General features: G+C 38.0%; 1 protein-coding gene across 1 annotated transcript; it reads right to left on the reverse strand.

The window, feature by feature from the left end:
* Nucleotides 1-1,020: 1,020 nt before the first annotated feature.
* LOC148351659 (putative E3 ubiquitin-protein ligase UBR7) lies at nucleotides 1,021-19,042 on the reverse strand. The gene is made up of 11 exons (XM_088355048.1): nucleotides 18,822-19,042; nucleotides 18,567-18,700; nucleotides 15,547-15,607; nucleotides 14,364-14,459; nucleotides 14,244-14,297; nucleotides 11,221-11,317; nucleotides 11,026-11,144; nucleotides 7,023-7,238; nucleotides 3,141-3,297; nucleotides 3,018-3,079; nucleotides 1,021-1,330 (listed from the first exon to the last, which is right to left on the reverse strand). Exons 1-11 carry the CDS (start codon nucleotides 18,939-18,941, stop codon nucleotides 1,253-1,255), a joined length of 1,194 nt encoding a protein of 397 aa, XP_088211174.1. The 5' UTR covers nucleotides 18,942-19,042; the 3' UTR covers nucleotides 1,021-1,252.
* Between the last annotated feature and the right edge of the window lie 215 nt (nucleotides 19,043-19,257).

The following is a 19,257-nucleotide window of genomic DNA, read 5'->3' on the forward strand; positions in this document are numbered from 1 at the left end:
ATAACGTATGTTTAAGGCTTGTATAAAGAACCTGTTTTGTACTAAAAAACAAACATTTCATAAAATAATGTGCTCTAAAAATATAGTTAAGTTTAACTTACTTTCGGAAGATGAGCTTCAAGTTAGGCGACTTCCTCCTCCGTGGTAGAAAGTAGCCCAAAAGAAGCGATCCAACCATTTTCTCAACCGCATCAAGCTTTCTTATTCCACTTTCATTTCAAAAGAAACAGCTCACCTCTTCTTTACACCAACCATATTGAATGGGTGCACGAGATATTAAATAATAAAAATGTCAAAGTTCTAACCGCCCTGGATATTACGGTATAGAATGTTTAGACACAAACTAGGAAGAGGAAGCAGATGTCTTTGGGGTGGATGCTGGGTGACCTCTCACAGCGCTGCCTGTGGCAGCAGAAAAAAGCACTACAGCAATGTCCTTTACTTGGAAAAAGGTGCACACAGTAAAAAAAAAATCTAATTCACAGCAATCTCCAGATATTTCGACATACCGGGAAAAATATTCGTATCTACCGTTTTACGTAAGTCGAATGTTTGTTAGAAGTGTGTATACCTTTTCGTATGACATCGTGGAGATCTAGTGGTTAGCCGTGGGTGCCCTCACCTCCGCAACCTGGGTTTGATTCCCCGTTGCACACAATGTTTTGCGAGTGACTAACAAATCACAAATGCTAGTTTTGCATTATATGTAATAAAAATTGGGTTTAAAACTTGCCTCACTTCTAATCCATTTTGGCATTGTGCCAAATTGTATTGTCAAAAAAAAAATGTTTTACCCTCTATTCAGCCATTCTCATTGCAACCTTAAACCATAATCCACCACTCTACAAAATTGAGAAAAGGGAGAGCCTCTTGGTTAAATATCGACATGGATCAGAAATGAGTCATTTTATGTACATTGTATGAAAAAACAAAAAAATCATGTAGACTCTGATGTAGACACACATTTAGTAATACATTTTTTACCTTTCACCCAAATAATTAAGACAAGGAATTTCACCATTTCATTATACACCTTTATTACAAATTTCCAGCAATATCAACACTCAGGAGCATGTATCCAACAGCATACAGTTCTGAAACAGAACCGGTCACAGAGTAAAGAACTGTCTTCAAGTTGAAGCTTCTTCTAACAAAAGTGTGCAACCTTTGCACTATTTCCCTGAGAATTCTGACAGCATAAAAAGCATTTTTGTTCAAAGGAAAAAGCATTTAATTTTCATGAGCCAAGCCTTCAGTAGTCCGTATTAGTATTGCGCCGTTTACTGTACAGCTCCTCGAAAAGTTCGTGCACAGCTTCCACGCTGACTACCTGGAGAGAAAAAAAAGCACACAAACGAAGATTATGTAATGTTTTGACTGACACAATGACTCCCTAGCACAGCGGTGAGCAAACTATAGCCCCCGGGCCACATGCAGCCCCCAGGCTTTTTCATTCAGCCCAAAAAACAAATGTAGGGTTATTTAAAAAAAAAAAAAAAGACACCGATTAAAATGTGTTATTTTTTGTGCTACACTTTTCAATAAGCTGGCTACATTTTTCTTTACATGCCATGTTTAACATGTATTAAGATATTTATCAAATTTTATGAAACATTACAATCTTCTGAGCAGTTTTTAAATGACTACCAGAGATGTAGTGCTTTTAAAAGGGTCACAATTTATTACTTTGCTTTAACTAAACGTTTCAAAACCAATATGATTAAATGTTGGGGGGGAGATTAGTATTTGTCTCCCATGTTGGATATACATTTATGAGTAGACATCACTGCTATTCTAGAATAGACATCAATTTTTCTGGGCAAGAAAGAGAAAGACTCATTTTCCTCATGTATTGCAGAGGTATTAAAGACCTTTGCCATTCTTTTTAACCCGATGCTTCCTGCAAAACAATGTTTGCCCACCCCTGGACAGTGTGTATTATTTGGTCCCACCTAGTGGTTAAAAAAATATAAGGGAAAAAAAATCAGAAACGTGCATTTTTAACTGTAATTTGTTGTTTTTATATTAATTGCTTGTTTGTTTTATTCTTAAATTCTGTGAACAGAACTTGGGTGTCTTGCACTATGATATAAAATTTATTATTTTTTTAAAGACTGCCAAAGAAATTTGCCATTTATTTAAAAACCATAAACCTCACCTACAGTTGCCTTAAGAGTCCATCTTATGGGTAAACCAAAACGGGAAAACCTTGTGAAAGACTGGCCCCAAAAATTCTAACAAAATTGTGCTATTTGGTCCAGTGTATTCTTCCTTATGCAGTTTATTACAGACACTCTACTTACGACCATTCTACTTACGAAAAACGGTACATACTAACATCTTTTTCAGGATGACAAAAAATGTTTAGTGTGCACCTTTTTCAGACTACTGAAATGCTTCTTTCCACCGCTACCGGGGAGTGGTGGCGCTGTGAGAGGTCACCTAGCATCCATCCAGAAGAAAATAAAATCCACTTCCTCTTCCTAGTTCGTGTATAAACATTCTATAGTCTAACTATGTCTGTACTATCTCCAGCGCGCTAAGAACTTTGACATTTTTATTGATTAATATCTCGTGCATCCATTCAATATGGTTGATGTAAAGTGTAAAGAAGTGGCGAGCAGTTTCTTTTGAAATGAAAGGGGAATAAGAAAGCCTGAAGCGGTTGAAAAAAAATGGCTGGATCATTTTTTCCGTCCACACTCTACCACCTGTTGAAGGACATCTCCCAAAAGTATGTTAAACAGAAGTTTATCTTTACAAACAAAATTTTATGAAATGTTTATTTTTTTAGTACAAAACAAAGGTTATTTATACAAGCCTTAAACATACTTGTATAAACCATAAACATACAAAATAGAGACCTGAAGCAACTTATGAACAAAATCAACTTACTAACGATCATCTGGAAGTTGAGCAGTGTCTATACTCAACTTTGGTTGCACAACACAATACAGCAACATGCGGAGGTCAAATAATACACACTGTCCCTTTAACTCCAATTGTCCAATCCTTACCTTTTCTTCTGCTTCACATTTATGAACCAACTCTGTAAGCGCAGTCGCCAACTCGTTACAACCTGAAAGAATCGAAGCGCGATTATTGAAAGCAGAAATAAAGGAGTTTATCGAGGTTCTCACCGTAAACAAACTCCAGCTGCTGGATTCTGCTCATGGACTCGGTCATCAACTCTAGCCGGTGCTTCCCGAACGGCGTTTCCAGGCCTCGTTTCTCGTAAGCCAGAAGAGAGTCCGAGGGGTCCATGAGGAACTGGATCTGAGCAGCTACGTAAGACCTCTGTGCGCCACGGGAAAGACAAAGGCACCAAACAATGGACCATTGAGCATTGACGGGCACGAGTTGAAAAGCAGGTATTAATACAATTGGACAAGCCATATGCAAATGAGTTCAGGTAAGTCTTACACAATAAAGTATAGTACCTTTTCAAACGAGCACTTCCAAGCATGAGAATTTCACTAAACCGGTTTTGGTTGCCACAAAAATCTTGCTTGCTATATGAAGAATACTCCAGGTCAAGAGGAGTCCCCGAAACTATCACGGGGTTCCTACAAATTCAAGACCTAAATGCCTTTTAAAAAAGGGTTCCCACAAATCCTTGAAGTATCAATATGCATTGAAGTAATTTTTGTAAAAATAAGGCCTTGTTTTCAAAGTCTTAAAATTGTGAACATGTTAGGATTTATTTTTGAACTAAAAAAATGTTCATAACATTTATCAGTTGTCTTTTAATAATTTACCGATTTACTATGGTGGAAACAGCGTGACCGCAACTATCAAAACAGTGATGTGGTTTCAGTCCGGCCTTTCAGAGGAGGTATACGTCTTAGGTCTACCACAATGCACAACAACTCGGGGGGGAAAAAAATCAGCTCGACCCGAGTCGCGGGTATATAAACCTGAACCCGCCCAAACACAACGGATTAACCCTATTAACTGAGCCCGAAACAAACCCCTAAGCTTAACTTCAGCCGAACTGTGCGTTTCTGCTGAAATACGCAGCTTGGAGTCAAGTCCCTTGAATCAAGCGTGCACTGCAAGTGCAGCACCGAAATGAACGTTTTGATGCCGAAGTGCGCAATTTGACAACGTGCAGTAAACCAGAAGGTTAATCTGAATGAATTAGCACAGAAAATAAAATTATATTCTGCAGGTTACAAGCTACTAATAGTGAAATATTTGGCCGAAAAGCAGAAAGTTTGTAAAGCTTGTAAGCTGTTGGCAAGAAGCAAAAATGACGTCTGACGTGAGGAAGACGTGCGTCTTTTACCCCAACACCGAGGCGAAAAATTTCTTTGGATTTAGTGATTTTGAGTTAAACTGATGGTTTGGTAGGCACATTCTTTATTTAAATAATAAGTTGTTATGTGTATTGTGGGTTGACCTGTGTTTGCTCAGAAAGGTCTGACTGAAACCGCTCAAACCATAACAATTTCGATGGTTCCATTATTGTAGTCACGCCACAGAGTAAATGGGTAAATTATCAAAGAAAATTGATAAATGTTACTAAATCTTTTTAGTTCAAACAAATTGAAATCTTATCAATGTGTTCAAGCTTTAGAAAAATAGATCTTAGGTCTTATTTTTAAAATAATGCATTTTGAATGTAAATGGTCTGCATTTATATAGCGCTTTTCAAGTCAATGAAGACCTCCCAAAGCGCTTTACAATGTGCTTCACACTTACTCATTCACACATACTCACACATAGACAGCGGCGCCAGCCATGCAAGACGCCTACCTGCTTATCGGGGGCATTATGATTCAGTGTCTTGCCCAAGGACACTTCAACATAACATTTTAAGACTAAGGATCTGCGGGAACCCTATACCACTGGACCCTGCTCACAGCTCGTGACCGCTCACTGCCACCATCGGCTGGTACCAGTTTGTGCATGCAAACTACTACAGGCGAAAAAAATAATTGTGATGTAAAAATGTTTAAGTTAAAGCTGCAACAACAATTCAATAAAACGAATTTAAATTGATTATTAAAACATTTGCCATTCTTTGTGTCGCGCAATATATCCACCACTCGGCACGTTAATTCAATACAAATAAGAGTGCATTGAATTTTGTGGTGACATTCAGGGGACATGCTTGTAGTACCTTTTTGGTCTTGCAAGGGGCACCTAGAGACCATTTACATTAAAAAAAGAGCAAAAAATATCTTGCATATTTGCAGGTGTAGAGCTTTTATTTTATAATAATTCAATTTATTTGGCCCCGCTTAGCTTCCGAAATCGTGCGTGTATTTTCTTTTATTGTAAAATTATTTGACAAAAATGTATGTTTTTTTTTTTGCATAATAGTTCATTCTGTTTTGTGCACTATTGTATACCAGTCCAAAACTTCAAAATTTAAACAGAGGAAATCATATATGAAATCAGATTCATCGATTAATAATTGACAGATTCATTCAACATTAAAATAATCATTTGTTGCAGCCCTAGTGTACATTGATTAGAGTTACTTTCATTTTAAGTGTACAGTAAGTCCTTAAGAATCATCAACAGTTTCTCGATTCCATACCTGCCCACTTCATTCAACATCTCAACCTTACAAACACAACATGGCACCTATTTACTCACCGCATGACCGACTACTTCATTATCACTAATCTTTTTAGGACCGTTATTCGAGGAATAAAAAGGAAATAATACGAACAAAAACCACAAAAAATGAGATGTGGTTCCTCTCGAACACTCTTGGGACTGAGCAAGAAAGAAGATTTAGCAGGTCATCATTGCCATCTACAAATTATCTTCACTTTCGATTTTTTTTCTAATATATTTACAATTTTTACTGTATTTGTATTTATTATTCAAGCATTTTTTATAACTATTTGCCACTTATGTGTATGGTGTATTTATATTCGGGTTTTGTGCGTTACTTTTGACAATTTAATAATAAATGGTCTAATAGTAGACTTTACATCCCTTTAAGACTTGTGATTAAGGGATATAGGAATAAACTTTTTATAAAATACTGCGACAATTTTAGCAATCTATGATGATGTCTGCCACAAGTGACCAAGACGATCCGGATTGGAGCAGAAATGGGCAAGACCAGATTAATCAATTGATGAAATAATATATCAATCGACTTTTAATGACAATAAGCAAAAAACTCGACTATAAAGATATTTTATTCTGAAACCACAGCACAGAAATATAAAACACCGACGATGTGTAAGTACCAGATATTGTTAATGTGCTCGTGCTGCCCTCTAGTGGCCATTATTTTAAAATCAGGAACGACATCGTTTAATAGGTATAAAAAAATTGCTTTTAAAAAGTCATATAAAAAGGATTTTCTACCAATGGGGTATTGGAGCCAATTTATTTTTGCAGTGTAGACATTTGAAGGATAATAAATGTCCTTTATTTTAGGTAATTAGAGATATTTGCAGTAAATAAATAAATGAAAATTAAAAAGCATTCATTCACAAATATGTCCTGAATAATTTGTAAATTGTTTTTAATGCTAAAACTTAATATTTTATATTGTTTTGCTGGTAAAATAAAATGCTAAAATAGCAAAGTAGCATTATTATTTTTGTCTTAAAAATATAAAAATCTATACTTAAAATAAGCAACATTTTCTGCATGTTTGGGTCAGATTGAATTTTTCTTAAAATACTTGTTTTCAAGTCAAACATCTATACTTAAAAAGAGCATTTTCTGCCAATTTGGTAAGATCTTATCTTTGAAGCCTAAGATAGGATAAACTAACCAGCGGTGTGTAGGTTCTTTGCCTATTTTCCTTTTAAATTGCTACATGTTTATTTTCAAAAGTTGATTAAAAAAAACGTATTAAAAAGAAGCAAAACTATTTACCGTGTACTGGATGAAGTAACTATCCTGATTTTCAGCATTATGTTGTTTTTTGAGTAGAGAAATATAAAATCATTTAAGGAAATAATAGACCTTAAATTAGCAGTCTGCTGCAGATAGATTAGATTTATTGGAGCAAATATTTGATTTCTATTGATGTGCAAACCCACCTTGCAGTCCGTGCAAGTGCACAAAAAAGAGCGCCACTCGGCGGGCCAGAACACCGCCCCCTTTCGAAGTTCCAACTTTTTCAGGGACTGCAACTGCTTCAGCCTGCACGCCGCCGATTTGCCCTCCTTGGAATCATCAGTCATGTCGTCGTAACTTCGTTTAAGCCGAAGACTCCCGGTTGTCGCTCCCTGGAGTGAAACTATGGAAGCGCGATCCTGCCACGAGTAGAAATAAATGTTTGGAAAAATAGCGACAAATGTATGCCATATAAATACATGAAAACACCAATAAATCACATAATGCCTAAACACAGTAGTACATCTACTGACGAATGTGTGTCGTGTACTGGGTTTTGTCGTGACGTGCATCGTGTCATGGATTTTGTCACAACCAATTTGTTTTCCAAATGATGAGGCAGCGTAGTTGCCTAAGCTTTTCCACTACAGTGGAACCTCGGTTCTCGACCATAATCCGTTCCATTTCTTTGTACGAAAACCGATTTGTACGATCACCGAAGCCGTTTTTTCCCCATTAAAAGTACTGTAAAATTGGTTTAATCCGTTCCAACAACCTGAATGTTTATCTTGAATATTTAACGTAAAGCTAACCCAGGCTAATCGTACGTTCGCGTTAGCGTAATCTTCCGTACGAAAGATTACGCTAACATGAACGTGTAAAAATAAAAAAATCAGGTCGTTTACACGTCATTTAGCACCCAGGTCTCCACAACAAGTGGTGAGCGGTTAAAGGATAAAGAAAAGAATTTTGAATAGGATTTCTTACCGGTCGGCAGAAGCCATGCTGTATTCCTGAAAGAAGGGAAACTCACACACCTTCTTCATGTTTTGCTATTATTTCTTTCTTAAATGCAATAGTTGTACGCACTACTCCTCTTTTTTCACCTGTAGCAACTTTGCTGCTTGCACCAACCTTCTTCCGAGGCATAATTAGGGGTTAAAACACTCCCTTCACCGCTTTTGAAAAACGAAAACAGAAAAGGAGTGCGCGTTGCCGTGAGTTCTTCACGAGGGGTGGGGGCAATCTACACTCGTACGCCGCTCAGCCACCCCCCTAGCGTGCCGGCATTCGAAGTCCGATTTTTTGAACGAAAAGCGAAGCAAGAATTTCTCAAATTTTGGTCGAGAACCGATTTGTTCGAACTGAGAGGCGTTCGAAAACCGAGGTTCCACTGTATTAGTTGATCAGCAGGCTTTTTTAAATAGCCAAATTCAAGCACTTTCAAGCACTCTCAAGGTCAATTTGTCAATCTTTCAAGGAAGAAATCCAGTGCCGATCAGAAGAACGATTTCTTTTACTTTGATGACTAAAATAAAGTCGCTATCTTGCTGCTGGCATATACTTTGTGCTATTTTGAGCTGTTCTACGATCCACAACCTTTTGGTGTCAAAGGGTTGTAATAAACTCATGAATTCTGCCATTCTGCTTCAACAATGCATGCGCAGCTTGGCTTAGCCACACTTTACAAACACGGAAAAGGCTGTACAGGCAATGAGTAATAATGGAGTTAGAAAATTAACAGTTGCACTTTAGACCTCTGCGGGTGTCTTAAGCTAGGTTTTCTGTCAAGGCACCCCCAATAAACACACCCCAAAAAAATAAACATATGCTTTCATGTGGTCTGCTCTGATGGCCAAATTAGGTACTGCAGCTCCTGACCGCTCTGAGCAGCCGATTCCAATCTTCTGTTGGAACGAACACCTTCAGTGATGCATTTGTTTTTTACCCACACGCTTGAACAAACCACGGCCCCAACAACCTTGTTCAAGTAGAATGCCCGGCAAACCAGGCCATTTAATTGTGCCATATTTTTAGATATTACATGAATTATGAGTAAATACATCTTCGAGATGGGACGGGAAAAAAAAAAAAGATTCATATACATTTGATTTTTTTGGGGGCGATTTTTAAAATCAACGTTCTCCCCGGAAACGATTTTTGTGGCGGCATCCTGTACGTAAGAATGCAAGAAATGCACCAAAAGTGGAAAGTATAGTTCATCTGCAATACAGGGTTTTGTGAAACTTGAATTTCAAAGCTCAGCTTTTTAGAGGCAATTATTGCACTTTAAAGCACCGCCTTAGACAGCAATATCGACAGCAGCACAGGGTTTTATCGAGAATCGTGATATAAATAGAATCAGCACCCAAGTATCGTGATACAATTGAATCGTGACCAAAGAATAGCGTCCTGCCCCTAATTTATAAGGCATATATTGATTTTATACCTTTCCTCATATGGCAGGATGGGATCCTCGTATAAAACGGGTGGGTGGGGGTCTGAGTTACAAGGCGACACAACTCAAAGTAAACCACCGGATTGGAAGACGCAAAGATTGGGCGTTGAAAACAAGGGCTTTACAGTAAAGCCGGCCTGTGAAGCGTGGCAAGAGTTGTGTGCACAGCCGCATGCCGAGGGGCCTTGCGGGTCACGGCTCCTCTAATTACCCTAAAGAAGGTCCTGCTTTTCAAACTTTCACTTACGCTTTTCAGCACCACCAAGTGGCAAATGACGAACCAGCAGCTGCCACATCAAGAGACCTATTGGAGCACTGCACATCTGCGCAGCATGAATTCATCGTGACGGAACCTTTCAAGGCTTTCCACATTACACGCAAATACACAGAATCGAAAGTGTAATTTCAGTGGCAAGTACAAAAAGTACAGTGTGCGTATCCTTTCATATTAGATGGAAGAAAACGATATTTTGGCGCGAGCCAGGAAAGAGCACGTTATAAACAATTACTTTGCTGGATTGGGAAAAGCATGAAATGTATCATTTTGCGTATTTTAAGATTTCTTATTTTTATTTGACTGTTGCAAAGCTGCCATACATTGAAAATCATATTTCATGATGGGTCAAGAATTTTATCACTGATAAGAATTTTATTTTTTTTAAAACTGGCGCAAAACAGTTTGCTACTAGAATTTTTTTTACCGGTAATCCGTATTACCCAAGGTCTACAATCCTTAGCGTTGCCTTCCACTTTTAAGGTAACTGGTCTCCATCGAACATCCATTGTTCCCATGCCGCTCGCAGCCTTACTTTGATCGGCCGGTTCACTCTTTAGCAGTCTTATCCTTTCCCTGATATAGTCTGCCTTAAAACGCACATACGCCGCACTGCATGATTGAAGAAAATCTAAGACTTATTTATGTGTGTGTTTGTATGTGACTAATAGGCTTTGAAACTGCTAAACCGACAGTTACACTTTGGACTTCTGCAAGTGTCTTTAGCCACATTTTGTGTCAAGGCCCCCTAATTCATACCAACAAAATCGATAAACACCAGCTTTAATGTGGTGTACTCTGATGGCCAAGTTAGGTTACTGTAGCTCCTGACCACTCTAAGCAGCCGGATCCAATTTTCTATTAGAATTAACACCTTGATTGATGTAATTCTTTCTTATGCACACGCTTGACATGAAATGATCTGCATTTATATAGCGCTTTTCAAGTCAATGACTTCCCAAAGCGCTTTACAATGTGCTCCACATTTCCCAATGGCGGCCTTGTATTGCAGCATTGTAAGACGCTACCCTGCTTATTGGGGGTATTAGGGGTTCAGTGTCTTACCCAAGGACACTTTGACATGCAACACAGAAGAGCCGGGATTCGAACTGAAGACGAGCGCTCTACCTCCTGAGCTACTGCTGCCCCAACAAACCAGGGCCTCAACAACCTTGTTCAAGTAGAATGCCCGGCAATACCGGGGCCATCTACTTGCGTCATATATTTAGATAAGAATTATGTGTTAATTTATATTAGAGGTGCGTATGGTTGTGAAAATACGATAATTGCTGAGATTATAAATTTAATTTCTCTATGTCAATAAAATGGATGCCTCTTTTAGTGGCGTTTTTAAAATTGTAGTAAGTTCTCAAATAAAAAAACAATTGTTTTACTCATGGTAAAATGGTGATTTAAACAATTCGAAGACCACCATAACATGAAGTGGCACTTGTGAAGGTCATAATTGTCTTACCTTTGGCCTGATCGGCTCAAGACTAGAAGAAGGCTCTTCATGACTAATTCCCTTTGACTCCAAAAAAGCAGATATTTTTTCGTCCACCACATCTTCACCCTCTTTTATTCCAGCTGAAGCTGAAAAAGGGACAAATAATATTAACTCAAGATTTTTGGCACCTGAGAAATTGTTGCACCTACGACGACGAATTACCTGGAAGGTGAGCGGCATAGGTCCACAAAAACGGAGCTTTGTTCATGCAGTCCTCGCAGACCATCTCATCCAGATCCGACACCTCACACTCTAAATGCTACAGGTAAATACATCAGGACACATTAGATCTACTCACATGGGTCAATCGCTTTTTTTAAACTGTACAGTAGCACTAATGCTAGCTGTTCCTATGCGAGATCTTTTTGTTAATTCACAGAGAAATAATTGGCACAAGATACTATTTTGAAAGCAGTAGTTTATAATGAGACAAGCGTGCAGAATACTCTTCAGTTCACTTTGTTCTCCAGAGACTATGCACTTGAGGTTTTTTTTAAATCTTTGCAGCCTGAGGTTTTTGCGTCCCCTAATTACGGACATTTGAGTAACAAAAACGGTAGAAACAAACATTTTTTGGGGTGTCGAAATATATCCGGACATTGCTTTAAGTTAGATTTTGTGTTGTGTGCACCTTTTTCCGAGTACAGGACATTATGTAGTACTTCTTTCCGTGTGGCACCACGAGAGGTCACCCAGCATCCACCCAAAAAAGATTCCTCTTCTTAGTTCGTGTGTAAACATACTGTATCTCCAATGCGCTAAGAACTTTGAGATTTTTATTGTTTTATATCTCGTGCATCCATTTAATATGGTTGGTGTAAAGTGGCAAACCGTTTCTTTTGAAATGAAAGTGGAATAAGAAAGCTTGATCACTTTTTTCGCCCACTTTCTACCACGGAGGAAGTCGCCTAACTCTTGAAGCTCATCTTCTACAAGTAAGTTAAACGTCACTTTATTTTTATAGAGCATATTATTTTATGAAATATTTATTTTTTTGTACAAAACAATACAGGTTACTTATACAAGCCTTAAACATACAAAATATAGCAGTGAAGCAACTTACGAACAAATTCAATTTATGAATGATCGTCTGGAGGGCAGTGTCTGTATATTTTTTCATGAGTTTGTCGACCTCTCTGCATTTCAGTGTTAAAATTGACCAAACAGTGCTATTAAGACGAATGAATTTCGATTACATTTGCTTAAATATAGTCACTATATTTAAAAAAAAAAAACATATTCTAATAAATTAAAGGTGTGGTGTGTAGTTTGAGGTGCCCTTAAAAAGTTAAGAAATTAAGTTTTCTCTATCAAGTATTAATGTGCTCCTTTGCTCAAATCCCTGAAGCATGCGCCAAGTATTTTTAGATGAGTGGTTCATGAACGGTCAGTCGAGGTGACGTTTGAAGGCCCGCGAAGCAGGTGTACCACGTGACTGATTTGCTAGGTTTAAGTTTGGTTCAATATTAAAGCAGTTAGGAACCGCCCGGGGTTAAAAAGTCCCCTTCAAAAACTGGGAATCACCGAAATATCCACTTCCAATTATTTACAAAATTGCAATCACACATATACGCACCCCTGCTCCATTTTCACCATGTGAAAGTTTTTCAAAAGCAGGTGAAATTTCAGCAAAAAAAGAAACCGCCTGAGTCCAAAAACCTATAGAAATATTGTTTTTAAATAAAAATGTGATGGCACTTTATTTTACCTCCTTTTTTCGCTTATTGCATAAACACAACGCAACACAAAACTCTTCTAAAGCTCATCTCGGCGAAGTGAAACTGAACAAACCGGCACCGAAAAGAAAATCAAATTCTGCAGATTAAAAGCTGCAAATAGAGAAATATATGGCCAAAAAGCAGAAAGAAAGTTTGTAAAGCGTGTAAGCTATTGGCAAGAGGAAGATATGACGTCTGACGTGAGGGAGGTGGAAAGAGTAAGCCGTGCATCTTTTACCCCATTACTGAGGAGAATTTCTTTGGATTTAGTGATTGAGTTAACCAGATGGTTTGGTAAGCATTTTATCTTAATTATTATAAAATTGCATGGTGTGAGCGAGTATAAAAAATGGATGCAAATCATGTGTTATCTGCTGCCTTCCGGCTTAAAGTCACGGTTGCAGCTTTGAGTTTTTAAATGGATAAAACAACTATTGCAGATTTTGAAGTTGTTTCCCTAGTAGCATTTTTTAGCTTGAAAGTGCTTTTTAGACACAAATTTCGCTTAAAAACACAAAAATCAAACCTACTGTCATTGCAAGTGCATGAGGCACTAATTTACCTTAAATAACCAGGGGTTTAATCAACACTTTCAATACAAAAATGAGCAATGCACGATTTTCCCCCCCTTAAATTTCCTAATTTGCTATAAAATGGTTTAGTAAACTACAAAATATTCATTTGTAAGTTGCTTCAGTGCTATATCTTGTATGTTTAAGGTTCATTTAAGTATGTTTAAGGCTTGTATAAGTAACCTATGTTGTTTTGAAACTGAAATACAAATGTTTGATTAAACAATATGCTCTATAAAGTTACAAAGCAGGCTAAATGAAAGCTAGTACTGAAAAACAAAGCTGCACATTAGGCGTTGATATTCTGATGTCTGTGAGGGTTATACAAATAAACATGACTTGACAATAAAGACAAATAAATGTTAAGTTTAAAATACTTTTAGAAGATGAGCTTCAAGAGTTAGGCGACTTCCTCCTCAGTGATGAAAAGTAGCAGAAAAAGCGTTTCGACCATTTTTCTCAACAGCATCAAGCTTCAATATTCCACTTTCATTTCAAATAAAACGGCTCGCCTCTTTACACCAACCATGTTGGGATATTAAACAATAAAAATGTTTAAGTTCTTAGCGCGCTGGAGATACAGTATATAATGTTTACACACAAACTAAGAAGAGGAAGAAGATTTCTTCTTCTGGGTGGACTCGTAGAGCGCCACACAGAAATGCCCTCTACTCGGAAAAAGGTGCACAATACAAAATCTAACAGCAATGTCCGGATCTACTGTTTTTTGTAAGTTGAATGGTCATAAGTAGGGGAGCATCTGTATTTGGTAGTACCGAGTCAACTATATTATTATGGAGTTATTTATTAAATCAAGTGGAAACTAAATGTATGTCCAGATTTTCTTCATCTTCACCGCAGAACACGTGGATTGTCAAAAGTGAAGAAAATTTACCCTGCTATGAAACCAATCCTCGCAGACCACACACTGAATCATCTCATCGTCAACCTGTTAACAAATAATGACTAATTTTAAAAAACGACAATAAATATAATTAAATAAACAAGGCTATACCTTGTCGTCCTGATCGGGGAACGGTCGGTCGCACGAGCAGTAGCGCCCGAAGAAGTTGTGATTGTAAAGGTTCTTTGCGTTTTCTTCATCTTTGGTCTGCCAGAGGAAACGATAAACAAGATATCGTATTTTCACAACCATAGGGCGTACAGTGTTAAAAGGAGCAGTCTCGGTAGCTGGTTTTATTTCTGTATTTAACACATACACAGGACGCACCGCACGATAGGGAGCCCTCTACTGTGGCCGCCGTACAACAACAGAGGGGCATACAACTGTGCGAATTGAAAAATACAGCGAGAGCAAAACTGAGTTCGGTTATGGTGTATTTAAGTACAGATTACAGCTTAAAATACATGGATAGAAACTAGTCAGAGTTCGTTTGACAGCTTCCACTTGCGAACCATTGATTCATTCATCTTCACTCGTGGTTTCTCGGTTTCCGTGTTCTTCCATGTAGTGTAGAAATCAACACACCATGACGGACAAAAACACGAAAAGCGGGGAAAGTGAGGTTTTTAGTATAATTAAAATTTGGGGGGACAACTCCTGTAAGCCTCCGGGTAGCGCAATAACTTTCTAAATGCTAGATAGACTACAGCAACCTTTTTTGAGCCAGGTCATGTTTTTTACATTGGAAAAACATTTCGGCACACCACTAACCAAAAATATTATAAAATGACACTGAACAGTATGTTTAATTACAATATAAGTCATAATACCCCCGGTTTTTACAGCACAGACACTTGACAATGACATAATATTTGCAGGAAATGATTCATAAACGTTTTATAAAATTATAAATTTAAAAAGCAACTTTGGATAATTTCTCACGGCACACCTGACGATCTCTCACGGCACACTAGTGTGTCGCGCCAGTGGTTGAAAATCACTGCACTACGGCATTAGCATCCATGAGTACTTCCGCAAACAGTGGAGGCATTGCATGTGATGGCACGTGTCCTTTATTGCACAAGCGGGACACTTGTCTCGTTCACACAAGAGACACAAAAAAGGCACAGGAGATCACATTTGGTCAGAATCTCACAAAACTATCAAAATTGGGCGATAAATTTTCGTCAAATTGTGCAGCGCGGCCTAACACATATACGCGCGTTATGCTTGTGAAAATAAAGTACACATTTTCACCAATTAAAGTTCAATATGAGTGGAAAATAGTTCTCACCGGAGTAAGCGTACACTGGAAATCCCCAAACTTGCCGTTTCCACAATCGCAGCGAAAATGTCTATGGGGAAAAAGGAGATTATTATTAAAATACATATTATTAAGTCAGTGCCCTCATTCAACACTATGTGTTATTTGAAAAACTAACGCAAGTTAAAATGCACGCAGCATCGACATTTCGTTCTGTGTGCACGGGTACAAGAATGACAATAAAAAGTATTTCTATACTATTCTAACTTCTATTCTATGAAGTCCCTTGAATTAAATCAGACTACATTTAACGCAAGAATATTATGTGGATTTTAATACATGAAAGATTACACCATGAAGGCTATTTTTCCATCCAAAGCTAAAGGCTATTCAATCTGAAAAGGTTTAATTTGCTATGTACTAAAGTCGGTTTTATGGAAAACAAAGAATGCACACCAGTCCATGAGCAACAATTTAAAACATTGTAAATGGTTAAAGCGGAAGTCAGTCAATTTCAATTTTCATTCCAGCAATGTTCTCGTTTGCCCGCGTCCCATTTTTGCTGGGGACGCATCGTGTCAAATCAACGTGCGACCCCGGGACGCAACTTTTTTGCCCCAAAATTGTCATTATTAGCCGATTACTTTTTTTTTTTAACAAAGATTTACTGCACTCCAAACTTTTCGTCAGGCAGATCCGCCATTGTTGTTTTGGTCTCGCTGTTCGAGCTTTCGTCTGCACGCCGATCTCAGCCAACGAGATCTCGTTGCTTCGAGATGACGTCATTGTTGTGGTGCTTGTCATCGAGCGAAGGTTAAGTATGCCCCCGGAAAAAACAATAGATATAGATTTTTCAGCATGCGAGTCCTCGGGACCCATCACTTTTCAGAGCTAAAATGAACACTGTTCCAGCCATGTGTAGTTGCCAAACATTGAAAATAATTTTCTACAATGCCGTGAAAATGTATTTTCCCCCTTCCCGATTTCGGTGTTTTTTTTTTGCATGTTTATCACTCACAAAAGGTTTCAGATCATCAAATCAATTTTAATATCACAGAGACAACCCAAGGAGATACAAAATGCAGTTGTGAAATGTTAATTCCATTTATTAAGGCACAAAAAAATCCTTTCGTAGCAATAACGGAAATCAAACGTTTACGATAATTAGTGGTGAGTCTTTCACACCGCCATGGAGAAATTAACCACTCTCCTTTACAAAATTGTTTTAAATCTGCCATATTGGATGGTTTTCTAGCATGAGCCACCTGTTTAAGGTCACACCACAGCATCTCAGTTGGATTTAAATCCGAACGTTGACTTGCTGATGCGTTTTGGATTGTTGTCCTGCTGCACGATTCAAGAGTGATCAAGTTTGAGGGTATAAACTGATGGCCGGGGGTTCTCCTTAAGGATCTTCTGGTAAACACCAGAATTCATGATTTCTTCCGTAAAAGCAAGTTGCCCTGGTCCAGCGGCAGCAAAGCAGCCCCAGACGTTACACTGGCACTGCCTTGGTATACTGTTGGCATTATGTTCTTTTTGTCAAATGCTGTGCCATTTTTTTATATCATATTCAGTTGAGAAAATGGTTGGATTGCTATTTTCGGCCACTTTATACCACAGAGGAGGAAGACCCCTAACTCTTCCAAAAGTAAGTTTAACTTTATCTTTTTAGAGCATATTATTTAATGAATTATTTTTATTGTACAAAACAATACAGGTTACATATACAAGCCTTAAACATTTTCATATAAACCTTAAACATACAAAATATACCACTGAATCAACTTACGAACGTTTGTAAGTGGGGCAGCGTCTGTATCCTTGTTTGCAGTATTTTGTGAAATTGTTACAAAATAACTCAACGATCTCAAGTAACTGTGGTAGTAGACAAGTTTTGAGTAGTATATTTGTTGATACGGGACAAAGGCTCTAGCATTATTTTCACATAAATTTTAAATTTGGATTTAGTCTGAAGAGCGGGTTTGGTAGTTTCACCGAAATTTACTTAAAATATATGGTATGGCTCCCTCTCAAAACAAAAAAATGTATATAGTTTGTTACTATGGCTCAAATAGGTCCCTGACCCCTGAACTACACAAAACGACGTCGTCTATGTGTAACGGGTGTAATAATAACTTTTGTTTTATTCAAATTCCTGCTGAAATATGTGTATGGCTTTTGGTGTCCTGCAATGATGAGTATGGCGTAGTGTTTGTTTTGGCTTTTGACATGTGACCGGAAGACGGGGTTTTGTTGGCAGTCTACAGAGCGAGCTGCCAACGGTAAGACACATCTTTTGGTGCTCCACAAAAAAAGTTAATTTTAAAAATTATAACCACAGCTGACAAATCTCTCAACATGCACAGTAAGGTGATTCATGTTGTCAAGCTGTTTGGATTTATTTTCGTTTTGTTTCTGTTGTGCTAAAATGTTAATTCCCCTTATAGAGATCAAAGCCAGCAGAAAAGCTAATGTTGTGACTCATTTCAGCTGCAGGTAAATTGTACCCGTTTTTATACTCATTATTGTTATTATTTCTACTTCTCATATATATATATATATATATATATATATATATATATATATATATATATATATATAGGATGATGTTAATTAAAATTCAGACTAAAGAAAAATATGTTAAATTCATTGTAATCGTTAAAAAAACACTATACGATCTCTTGCTAAAAGTATCTTGTTAAAATGGATGTAAAAATGTATTGTGATATTCTAAAATCTATTTCATGTAAAGTGAAAAGAAAGCTCTTTGATGTGCTTTTGGGCAGTCTACAGAGCGAGCTGCCAACGAGATCACAGCGAGCAGAGAAGCTAATGTTGTGACTCGTTTCATCTGCAGAAACTGTAATAAAAAAAAAACTCATCTTCCAGCCCAGCGTGAATGTGGATCTTTGGTGGGACAGGTACACCGCGGTTACATATGGTCAAATAATACATACTGTCCCTTTAAAACACACGTCTCACACCATGAATCGTCTTCCTGGGCACACTAAATTTGTTTGGAGCTCAATTTAAATGAAAAATCGTACCTTTTGGTGTACAACTCGAATATGTCATGTCCGTCGTGGCATTTGTTGGCACAAGCCAAGCAAATCCCGGCGGGGTGCGTTTCATCGGGCGAGCATGTGTTGCATGCAAACACCGCCTGCCTCTTCACATAACCCTGCAAAAAATAAAAAGTGGAGTTTAAAAAAATAACAGGAAAGATAATATCCACATGAAATCAAATCGAGATTGCTGTGCATGGACGGAGAGAGCAAAGGTAGGTTTATTTCAATTCTTACCCGAGAATAAGAGCAGTGTTCTGGGTCACTGCCCGCCACTACACAGAAAGCACGCTCCAGATCTTCTGGATCGTCGATGAAATCGTCAAAGGAAGAATCTAGAGCTGTTGTTTCTGTCATGTCGTTGGAGAAAATGCCGGAAAGATAAGCGTGTGTGTTTGTGTGCAGTACTGCCGTGGACGGATTTGGCGCTAAACTATGTTGAACTTCCGGGCGGGAGTTTGGAGACAATAACAAGTGGAGGAAATACGTCATTCGGGTTGGATCAAAAATACTGCCTGGATTTTTTTTCAAGTCAAGTCGGTCCTTTCTCAAGGTTTCTTCATTTTCCTCATGTTGAGGTTTTGGAGTTTTCCTTTCCCTCATGGAGGTTATAGATCAGGGGATGGTGTAATGATAGTCTGTACCGCCCTTTGAGGCTCCTTGTGATCAAGGG

The sequence above is a fragment of the Urocampus carinirostris genome, chromosome 15 (genome assembly GCF_059441175.1).
Source record: "Urocampus carinirostris isolate Australia breed hairy pipefish chromosome 15, RoL_Ucar_1.0, whole genome shotgun sequence".
Lineage (NCBI taxonomy): Eukaryota > Metazoa > Chordata > Actinopteri > Syngnathiformes > Syngnathidae > Urocampus > Urocampus carinirostris.

Coding starts and splice junctions, on each gene's coding strand:
- LOC148351659 (XM_088355048.1), bottom strand. CDS start 18,941: ATGACAGAAACAACAGCTCTAGATTCTTCCTTTGACGATTTCATCGAC. Junction 15,608..18,566: donor TTCGAGTTGTACACCAAAAG/GTACGATTTTTC, acceptor TTTTCCCCATAG/ACATTTTCGCTGCGATTGTG. Junction 1,331..3,017: donor AATGTGAAGCAGAAGAAAAG/GTAAGGATTGGA, acceptor TTTTCTCTCCAG/GTAGTCAGCGTGGAAGCTGT.